Raw genomic sequence first — 11,576 nt, 5'->3', positions numbered from 1 at the left:
TAAATGTACTTTTCCCTCTTAAACCTCAAGGTTATCTGTGTCTATTTTCAAGATGTTCCAAATAGCTTAAAGTAGCCTGGTGCTGTGCGTGTTTTAGTTAATCTGGTCATTTTTCATTAATCTTCATCTTTTATGTTGTTTGATAACTTTTGTTTCCAAAGGAAATTATGGTAATGTAATGACCAAGTCCATATCCAGAAATGATAAAATAATAAGAATAATTCCAAGTGTTACTTTGAAACTGAAGCATACAAAAAAGGCCTTCTCGAGGCAAGACATTTGGACTTTCCTGTGAGGTCATAGCCATCCTCCTGTTGTTCCTTTTGCAACATTTGCAGAACTTCCTGTCCTCTTGCAGCACAGAGGACGAGCTCATATTATTGGGAAGATTTTTGCTTTGATAAATTGGCCTCCTGCTGCGTCGCTGTCTCCCAGGAACAATGCGAACACATAACTGTGTCTGGTGCGCCTATTTTGATCTTGGCTGTCTGGAAATACACACATCCCTTTGAGAATTATCCCCAGGGAAAACACAACCTCTTTAATTAACCCCCATTAAATGATGGAGTGATGCAAACCACAGAGTAAACTACTATTGTGTTTAACTTTAGTCCTCATAGTATCATCCACAGGTGTTTAAACAGGCAGGAAAACAATCTGTGTGGAGGGTAAAGGTGGACTAAATGTCATGCAGCTCAAAAAATATCACTGTATGAGTTGCCATATTAGGAATTGGTAATTTCTTCCCGTAATATTGGTATCATATGAGTCCCAAAACTCCTCTAATAGCCTTTACTAAAACGTATTGTAGTCCAGTTTGAGCATGTCTGCATGATTATTTAAAAGTTTTCAGTATTGTAGGCTATGGGGGTCAGGTCTATAACCACATGTAATCATGTTTTACAGTTTGACCACAAGCAACACCTTCCCTGTCTAAAACAACTAACTATCTAGTCTGGCTTCACAGAGTCAGTGTGTCTCCTTCTGTCAGCCCTAATGGCGAGACTGGATCGCCTCAGTCCGGAGAGGACTTGTAGTAGCGGGTCAAAGGAGCTGTCGCTTGGCCTGACAGCACCGGGTGTTCCACAGTTGAGCTTTAGCTAAACTGACGGTTGGGTAGAGATTTTGAGAGAAAGAAAGACAGAGATAGTGAGAGAACTAGTGAGGAGGACTAATACAGGCATGAATGAAAGTTAGGACAATGAGGATTAAGATACCAGGGAGAAGATGGAGAAAGAGTGTTGGGAAATAAAAACCTTTGGTATAAACCACATTGTAATGGTTTGAGAGGGCAGTTAACTCTGCAGTTGTCTTTAGGTTAAACATATTTCTGTTCCCAAAACAAATAATCTGTTTTTTGCATTTGTTTGTAATGACATATTAAGAGCTAAAACTTTAAACAACTACAAGGTGTTAATACCAGCTGCATGAATGTGGAGCCATTCAATCATCCTTTGTTTTGTAGGCTGTATCAAAGAGGTATAGAATCATCTTGATTTTGTTTCTAATTAGTGTGTGAGATTGTTTTGTAAGATTGTGTGTTCAGGTTTTTTCTTGTACAATCTGAGGTGTTGTGGTTGTGTTGATACATGTGGCAGCCTGGAAGCATGACCTCAGTCCAAACCTAAGACTTGTCTGGTCCAAACGGTGGAGGACATGATGTCAATCCAGACAGACAGCGAGACAGACAGAGAGCGCCCCCTTGTGTCACATCAACAGAAATAACATTGATAAAAACAATGCTGGGGTCTCAGACCTTGTGATCCAGGATGTACTCAGATCCTTAATTTAGGATTGGAAAAGTACTCTAAATTGTTTACTATACAAAAAAATCTTATTATTTTAGAAAAATGTTAAATACTGGATGTTTTTTTGAAGGGATGCTCATACACTCATATTTTTATGTTATTTTTGCCATCCTTGTATATAAAAATATTTATATAACAGAAAATCCCTTCAAATTCTTACAAACTAGTGTACTGTAATGTTCCCTCTGTGAGGGACAGAGGGAACATAGAGGAGGGGCCCATGACGTGAATGGTTCCAGTCTGCGGTCAAATGGACCGATGCGGTCACTGGCTGGCCGGGACGTACTCTTCCTTCACACTGAGCCAACTTTGTCGCCATTTGCGTCTCCCTATTGTGAGCGTGCAGCAGCTCCCTCTGCAGGGGGCCCGGCTGCTACTGAAAGGGACGTCCCTGAGTAAAAGCTACTCCAACCAAGAAGTTCCTGCAGACCAGATCTCAGACTTCTGCCTGCTGAGTGTTTGGACCCCTGCTCTGCTGTCTGTTATCTGGGTCTAAATCTCTCAATTTTTAATCAAATTTACACCATAAACTGCATGGTAAGTTTTTGAAAAAAATCTTTGTTTCTTTCTATTTTACTAGTTGTCTTTTTTACTTTTAGTAGGCTACTTTTTCAAGTCACAACCTTTTTAATTGATTGAATTTGATCAGCACCTCTTTCTTTTATGGTGTTTGCAGTTTACTTGGCAAGATGAGACTGACGTTTGGGACTCTGTCTATGAAAGAGAACTCTTGTGCCTCCGTGTCTGGTGTCACTGTTGCTCTGTGTCTTCTGACCCTCCTACTGATGGCCCTCAGGGGCCGAAAAAGTCACTACAAATACCCCCAATTAAATCAAACAAAATATCCCCCTCCACCTGGCCCAACGCCATGGCCGCTCGTTGGTAATTTGCTTCAAATGGGGGACCAGATTCATCTTTCTCTGACCCGTTTGAGGCTCCAGTATGGTGATGTTTTCCAGGTAAATAGTAAATACAATAACAATTATTGAATTTTTTTCTGATGGATAGAGAACAAGTGTAAATTATTTAATCCATATGTTCACCATAGATGCGCCTTGGCTCTCTGACTGTGGTGGTCCTGAGTGGCTACTCCACCATCAGACAAGCACTGGTTCGGCAAGGAGAAGCTTTCGCTGGAAGACCTGATCTGTTCACCTTTTCTGCCGTAGCCAACGGGACCAGTATGACCTTCAGTGAAAAGTACGGACCGGCCTGGATGCTCCATAAGAAGCTGTGTAAGAATGCCCTCAGGTCATTCTCACAGGCTGAGCCCAGAGGCTCCGGCGCCAGCTGCCTGCTGGAGGAGCACATCTGTGCTGAGGCAGCAGAGATGGTCGAGGTGATTCAGCAACAAGCTGCAGCTAACGGGGATATGATAGGTGTAGATCCGGTTAAGGCCCTGGTAACGTCAGTAGCAAATGTTGTCTGCGCCCTCTGCTTTGGTAAAAGGTACGACTACAACGACAAGGAGTTTCTCACTATTGTTCACATCAACAACGAGGTCCTGAGGATCTTTGCTGCAGGGAACCTGGCAGATTTTTTCCCTGTGTTCCGCTACTTTCCGAGCCCATCTCTGAGAAAGATGGTCCAGCATATCCGCAGGATGAATGGATTCATGGAGCAGAGCATCAAGGAACACATCAACACCTTTGATAAGGTAAGGCGGCCGGCAGGGGCAGATATTCACATTTTCAAAGGAAAAGCAGAATTTCACACTGAGACATTTATTTATGTTTATTTTTAACCATTGCAGTTACTTATGAGGCTATAATTATCAGGAGACAAAATCACTTCCACTTCCTATTGTAGCCATTTATTCTGACCCATTTGATTGAATCTTGTGTTTTGGTTATTGGCATGGAGTTTTAATGGGCACCTGCAAAAAATGGAAAGTAAAAGAAAAAATGACAAATTCAAGGGTTAAAGGGACATGCAGTGCAAAATATTTATTTAATGAAATGGAAAAACTACCATGCCACCATAGAAATGTGTTAATGTATTAATATCTTAAAGACTAACCAGTCACTGGCTTTTCAAACACTGGACAGTATTCATATTCATAGTTCAGAAAAGCCTAATGTGGGGAAGGTGTGCCTTTAGGTGTTGTTTTCTTTTGATCTGTCTGACTAATTTGTCATTTACACTTTAATCTAGAATTTCATTCACACAGAAATAGCTGTGAGTTCAACTGTAGCCAAAAAAATAACAAACAAGTTCCCTTGGAGGGACTTTTGTTCTTGTGCAGAGTGGCTAAAATGTTTGCACGCACTCTAATTAGGAATTAGCATCCCACTGGAAGACACGTGTCGAACCATAACTGATTACTATCTCTTTCTTAATAATTGCTGTTATTAATTTGAAATGTGTGTTATTATGTTTTCAATATGTTATTAATTTATTCATTTCCATCTCTCCAGAAAACAACCTATAGTCGCTAAAGAATTCTGGATGTTTCAATGATGATGAGATTGATTTAAGACTGACATGAACAAAATCAATTTAAAGTATTCTTTCATGTTTGTGTGTTTGCAGAACTGTATCCGGGACATTACGGATGCTCTGATTTCACTTTGTGAGGACAGAGAAGAAAATAAAGATACGGCCATACTTTCCAACTCTCAGATCATTCACACAGTCATAGACATCTTTGGAGCAGGTTAAACACTATTGTGTATCCTCACTGATGATAAATAGTGCTGGCTAAGACTGTTTATATTAATGTAGATTATTTTGATGTAGATATTTTGTGTTGTTTGCAATTTTCTAAAGGATTTGACACCATCATTGCTGGTTTACAGTGGAGCATGTTGTACCTGATCAAGTTCCCCGACGTCCAGGCTAGAATACACCAGGAGATAGGTACTGTTTTAACATGAAAGTTATGACTTCATGTGTGTTTTTCTCCAATATTATACAAGTAACACAATAAATCTTTACAGTCAAAGAGGATGGTCGATGGCAAATTATATTAAGTAAGCATCTTCATATGCTCATCTTATCTTCAGTGAAATAATTGATTAATCGATGCCATTCTGAATAATCAAAACACATAACGTTTCCAATTAATGATTAGCATCACCAATGTAGTTTTTTTTTTTTAATTTGGCTTCACATAAAGTAGCACTCAATATATAAAACAGAGATACGGATCATTACTAAACTAAGCTCCTATCAGTACAAAGAAAGCGTTCAAAAGGCCAAAATATGTTTTCAAGGACTCTGTGATAAGAATTCATTATGCACAGGAGGAGCTAGGCAATATCTGTTAGGAAGTATCAAACTTTTCAGGCAGACTCAACTAAATGACCAATCTCGTGCCCTTGAAGAACAGTTAGCCACTGGATAAACCCACAAAAGATCGGTCCAATTTGCTGACGCCAGAGCTACTTTTGAAGTGGGACAGAACTGTCTGTTCTGAGGCACGTTGCATTTTCACACAGAGAAAGAGAGGGGGGGGTGGGGGGGGGGGGGGGGGGGCGAGAGCAAGGGAGACACTACGAGGAGACAGGGTGAATCAGAACAGTGAACGAGGCACAAACAGCCTGAGATAGAAGGAAAGGTTAGAGAGTTGGTCCCGGCCGGCACAAAGGCCGAAACACGCAAAGCATTGATTACACATAGTTTAACATTCTTCAGTAATGCATCACTTTAATTAATTTATCATTTTAACAATTCCTCCTTTGAGAAGCCTTATTACCTTAACTGGAAACATTATTAATGGATTAGTCAGAGCAACATTCTTGGAACTCCAACTTTTGTCATTGTGATTATATGTAAAGTGCCCGATCATGCAATATTAGAAACTCCAAAGAAACAAAACTCAGCCTTTTTTCAACCCCCAAGCACAGCTATTTTTTCAAACAGAAAACTTTTAAGTTTTACTATAGTCTAATTAAAACTAACTCTAATCCAGTTACCTCAGAAACCTCTTATATAGACTAAGAGTTATTTCATTTAAATTCAGATACAACTTCAGGGTCCTTGCATTCAACACAGCTCCTAACACTTATATAATAATTATAGTAGTTATATTACAACATGGAGTCTCATTTAACTACTGCCCTTTTATAAGCAATTTGATAAATCTTTCTTGTAGAATAAAATAAAATAACAACAAACTATGGTTGAATTGCTCAAATTTTTGAATATCACTTGGATGCAACTTTTTTTCTGGTTGTGGTTTTTTCTATTGTAGATGAGTACATTGGCACAGCCAGACTGCCTCTGTTTTCAGATAAGCCCAAGATGCCATTCACGGAGGCGTTCATTTATGAAGTTTTTCGTCATGCTTCATATGTCCCGTTTACCATTCCTCACTGGTAAGCACTTTAGTCAACAGTACATTCATATTGAAAGTGCGTTGCTGTTAATTTTTGCTTTTCCCTTTCAGTACCACGAGAAACATCACCCTGAATGGATATTTCATTCCCAAAGATACTTGTGTCTTCATCAACCAATTTCAAGTCAATCGTGACCTGTGAGTATAGTTATAACAGTCCTCATAACATATTTGAACTTTCAAAAAAGGAAAAGGTGCCTGTCTCTTTTCAGTATGGAGGTTTTTTTTTACTCCTAAACCATTTTATTGATCTTCATACTTACTTCTTAACAGTGATCTTTGGGGTGACCCGGACACATTTCGGCCTGATCGCTTCCTGGGTTCCTCAGGACTTCTCAACAAGGAGCTGGCAGAAAAGGTCCTCATCTTTGGCATGGGGAAGAGACGATGTCTTGGAGATAAATTTGCCCGTTTGGAGATGTTTGTCTTCCTGACCACTCTGCTCCACGGGCTGCGGATAGAAAATGTACCAGGGCAGGAGCTGGATCTGAGCACTGATTTTGGCCTGACTATGAAACCACGTCCATACAGGATTACCATCTTTTCGAGGGTGTAGACTGTCAAAAATTCCAAATGATTCTCTGTATGGAAGTTGTGGAATATCACAACATACATTCAAAGTATTACATTTAATAGCCATTGTATTTGGCTTAACATGTTAGTGCCATAGAGTTACATTACCTCTATTGATAAAAAGATTGGAATTTCTTTCTTTGGGAAATGTGTTTCTAAACCGAACAAAAAAAGGGAAAAAAACTTTTTGTGCAAATGTGTACGGTTTTAAAATTATCTTAAAATAGCATTGAATATAAACTAACTTTATGTTTGTATTTATGACAATCGAGGGTCATTCAGAGTGCTTCTTTGCCAGAACTTTGAAGCGTGGAGTCCCACCGCCTTCCTGTCCCGCATCACATTAAAAATGAAACTAGCTTGAAAACAGCCACTCATTAAAAGCCTTTATCTAAAGTTATTAGTTACAGTTAAACACTAAGGGAGGAAGAGAGAGGCTGTTTCAGATCAGTGCTTCAGGCCTCAAACTGTGTTCATGCAGGGTTCATCTTCACTCTCGTCAGCCCGCCTCTTCTCTTTGTTTCAACTCTTCTCCTATCTCCTCCACATCAGTTAAGAGTTCTTCAGTAATCAGTTTCAGTTCTCATCCCCCTTATGTCTTCTTCCTGTCCTCATCGCCCTTCCCTTGTTCCTCCTCCTCCTCTTTTTATTTTAGCTGCAGGCAAACTCTGTTAAGCTAACACATCTTCTGTCATTTCCAAAGTCTCTCTCAGCGGCCTTCTGAGGAATTACGCAACAAATATATATTAAGACATACAAGTCCCTCGTGTTTTTGAATATCCTCATCCTCGCCCATCGGTACTGTGACCTCCCCCACACTAAGATAAGATATCGTGCCAGACATCTTTCAGGGATGTAGAGAGAACAGAGAAAGTGTGAAATCGGCCATTTCTAATTTTATAAGCCAAATGTAAAGCATGCATAGGAACAAAAGAGGAGCTAAGCAGGAATACTAATGAGAACTTCATCCCTTAATAGAAAGTTTTAAGTCATTTTGATACTATCATCCATCCAGAGAAAGTGTACTGACTTCCCTTTTTGATGGCGCAGTGGTTAGTGCGTGCGCCCCATGTGTGGAGGCAGTAGTCTTCCAAGCGGGCGGCCTAGGTTTGAATCCAGCTTGTGGCTCCTTTCCCGCATGTCATTCCCCACTCTCGCTCCCTGATTTCAGACTCTATCCACTGTCCTATCTCTACAATAAAGGCACAAAAAGCCCAAAAATAAATCTAAAAAAAAAAGAAAAAAAAGATTTTACAGACACTTTAAATGTCGGACATTGAGTAGTTACACTCGGACAGAAGCAGAGCATTTCCCTTACCTTTTGGTACTTAATTCACTCTAGGACCATTTCTCTCTTATATTGAGCTCAGGATGGTAGCTTAAATATTGTTATAGTTTTGCACTGCTGTTTTCTGTTCATCTTGGACACCAGTGACTAACAGGACCAGAGCAGGTGGCATCCAGGAGAGAATGGTGGGAAACCTGACTGACAATAGAACCGTCTGCAGCAGGGTCGGAGTTACCTTTTCTAAACACCAATGATTGAAGCCCTCACACCATAGACCCCTTGAATAAACTACACACCCTTACAGAAAACAAAGTCAAGCAGTTCACCTGGAGGCAGTATGGAACACGGACTAAACTGGACGGAAAACATGGATACAACGGAAACAGCAACAACCAGTCAGCAAAATACATCTAGGACGCACAGCTGTGGATGATCCAAGGTCACCTATCATGGTCTATGAATCCATTGAGAGGGAGGAAAATGCAGTGGGGAAGGGACCAGTCGCAAGTTTGCACTGCATTAGCAGGTGAGACAAGAAGAGCTTCGAGCCTGGTAGAGCAATACAGTGCTGCCGTGCACTTGCAGTTGCATTGCAGTTTGTGAAAGTGACAACCTAGCTTTCCCAGCAGGAAGAGCACCATAAACAACAGGAGCAGTATGATGAGATTGTGAACCCACAAGAGAAGGAACACCAAACTTAACTCAACTTTAATTTATAAAGTACCTTTCATACATGCTAGCGTGCAGCCCAAAATGCTCGACAAAAATACAAACAGGAAAAAAAATAGAAAAATTGCAAATTACAAAGAAGAAACCAATACGCTTGGCGGAATTCAGGTGGCTAAGACCACCTTATGCAACAAGTACTCCCAACTCACCCAATTCAACATCCTTGGAAACATCTAAAAAAAAAAAAAAGGCGCAGAGATTACAAGTTATTCTGTGAAAGAAGATTTCCCCCATTCAAAAAGAAAGGCAATATAGATTTCCTCAGGTTGGTGAATTCTATATGGTTGTCTGGAAAACTTGGATCAAAGTAGTAGAGCGGAGAAGGGGGGGTTTAAAGACTCTCTGGGGCCGTCTAAAATCCAGACTTACAAATCTAAGGTGGGAGGCTTTGTAGAGCGAAAAAAAAAAAAAATTCAATCAAAAGAGCACCCCAAGGTTTTTCTAGTAATAATACATCAGTGTTTTCTTTAAATTGACAAATGAAAATCTTACATATTGAGACAAGTCTTTTAAAATTAGACACTCAAAGCGATCAGCACCTGCAGGGCGGGGGACAGTGTCTTGTGTCAGTCTGACTCCTGCTGTAGTTGAAGGGAGAGCTCCTTAATTCAAACAGGGCTCGGCAAAAATAAAACTTTTAGATCGGCTCACTGTCTGAGCAAATTTAAAGGGGTTTTGTGTGCAAACAAGGATGACTCTCTTCCCCTTTCTTAATGGCTTTTCTACATTCATCCTTGTTGCCATCGTGTTTTCTGACTGTTACTTTTTCTGTTTGTGTTACCTTGGTGTGATATTCTAATTAATGCCTGCTCAATGCTAGGTGTAAAAGTTACTCCCATGTGCAGCTCAAACAGGGCTTAAGTTCAACTGGTGCACAGGGTATACCTTTAGGTTGGTCATAAGTTTCATCTCTAAAATGGACTTAATGTTACACACAGGCATATGCCCAGCTGGTGCACTTGACTCCAGATCTGTCAGAACAGAAGAACTCTGGGATACTTGTGACAACTGCACAAGCACTGGAGAGCTACATATTTGAACAACTCAAAACAAGAATATCCCACTTGGCTCAACAGGGAAGGTGCCTTGCCCTCCAGAACCTCCCTTCCCTTTGTTCCCATTAATCCCAAGTAGACAGATCAAGCAGGTGGTATAGAAAGCAAGGTTCGCATCTGCACCGGGACCAAATGGCATATCATTCCAGGTATATAAGAACTGCCAGAGAAGCATTTTTTTTCATGGTGGTGGTTGCAATAATCATGATGAACTTCCTGTCCAACCACTAAATTAACACTAAGGGTACCATGGTTTCCTGGTTGCATTGAACTTTCCCCACAATGTTGTACATCCAAACACCTAAAGAGGTAGCCAAGTAGTTTGGCTGGAACCAACAAATGCCTAAGGATCTGTTCCACACTAGTTCATCTCTTTAACTTCCTTCACCTCCCAACAACCTATATCCAAAACTTAGTTTTTACTTAACTCACTCACATATCTGCTTCACAAAAGCCACTACTAGTTGGCAGCCGCTCTTAAAGAGCATGATGAGGGGTTATCAATTTAGCCAATCCTTTACTTGGGATACACCCTTATCCTGGGTTTTTGTTTCACAATATCTTTTTTGTTGCTGATTAGTTGTAAATGTACTGACGTAACCTATTTTTATAAACTGTTAAAAGTTGAACACAGTAACAGCATTTGAATAGCTTACCATGAGTGTTGCATTAGAGCAAAAATGACTCATGTTAATCTTGTGAATGTTATGGAGTGGAAAGCTGAACGTTTTTGCACTAGAAGGCAAGCAGTTCAAATATATTTCTCTGTGCTAAACTTAAACTTGTGTTCATGTGTGATTTGTGACATTGTACGCTAAGCTGATTGTCTGATATTACAATTAGTTTTGAGGCCAGTTCCATTGCTAAGTTCATTAAAATGTTTTTATTAAAAAGTTAAATTACCTCTTGAAAATATTTCAGTATTAGACTATTCCTCTTTATCATCTTTATCTTTTTTTAAACATGGAAATAATAGAATTAGTTAACGACAAATTATGAGTGACTCTAGTTTTGTCAAGTTAAATGCTGTATTGAATGTTCACTCCTAAAGATATGTTTGCATGGTAAATATTAGTTCGTGTTACCTGACAATAAAGTGGTAACTCACAACTTTGATGCGTCTGCATAATTTCTACTTTAAAAATAATAAGTGTAATTAATATTTTTTGTACTATAAGACTCTTCTTGATAAATTCCAAAATTGTCTAAAAAAAACCCTAAGCCATTTACTGTTTCAAAGAAATCATTGTCACTGTGTTGCTATGTATACAAATCATGTACAGTGGTAAATTGGTTTGCATAGATTAATTAACAAAACACACTCAGAGAATGAGACCTCAGCCCCCTCTTCTCTTGCTCTCTGTGTCTTTGTGTTCTAGTCCACAGAGCACAGTATGGCTCAAACTATAGCCGACATTAAAGAATAACAAATCACAGTGAGCATGTGCTGAGTGGCCTCTGATCTAAAGCAGCCAATAACATGAAGCATGCAAAGCCAGCAATCGCAACTCTAATGTGGCATAGCACTTGTGGGGCCCGCAGTACAGATTAAAATTGCTGAACAACTAAGATTTGGCCCACATGCAGACAAAAGATGATCTACTTATAGAAACTGTTCACAATCCACAATCAGCGTAGACATGCCTCCCTGGCTCAAATAACCGAGTTGAAGCCTCATCTCACAGATTGTTTAAGTCTTAGCCAAGATGAGACAAAAAACTCACCATTTAGTACCATAATCAATCTTTCTGTAACTCATCAGTTAATTATTCTATCAACAATAA

At 39.7% G+C, this 11,576-nt stretch overlaps 1 protein-coding gene across 1 annotated transcript; it reads left to right on the top strand.

Annotated features, from left to right (window-relative positions):
• The first annotated feature begins 1,994 nt into the window (after nt 1-1,994).
• On the top strand, nt 1,995-10,894 carry cyp1d1 (cytochrome P450, family 1, subfamily D, polypeptide 1). Its single transcript, XM_065964564.1, has 8 exons — nt 1,995-2,345; nt 2,485-2,767; nt 2,857-3,465; nt 4,341-4,464; nt 4,578-4,667; nt 6,004-6,127; nt 6,199-6,285; nt 6,421-10,894. Exons 2-8 carry the CDS (start codon nt 2,498-2,500, stop codon nt 6,701-6,703), a joined length of 1,587 nt encoding a protein of 528 aa, XP_065820636.1. The 5' UTR covers nt 1,995-2,345; nt 2,485-2,497; the 3' UTR covers nt 6,704-10,894.
• Nucleotides 10,895-11,576: the final 682 nt, after the last annotated feature.

The sequence above is a fragment of the Labrus bergylta genome, chromosome 2 (assembly GCF_963930695.1).
Source record: "Labrus bergylta chromosome 2, fLabBer1.1, whole genome shotgun sequence".
In the NCBI taxonomy this organism is placed as follows: Eukaryota; Metazoa; Chordata; class Actinopteri; order Labriformes; family Labridae; genus Labrus; species Labrus bergylta.
Note: the sequence above shows the minus strand (reverse complement) of the source record. Positions and strands in the feature narration are given on the sequence as shown.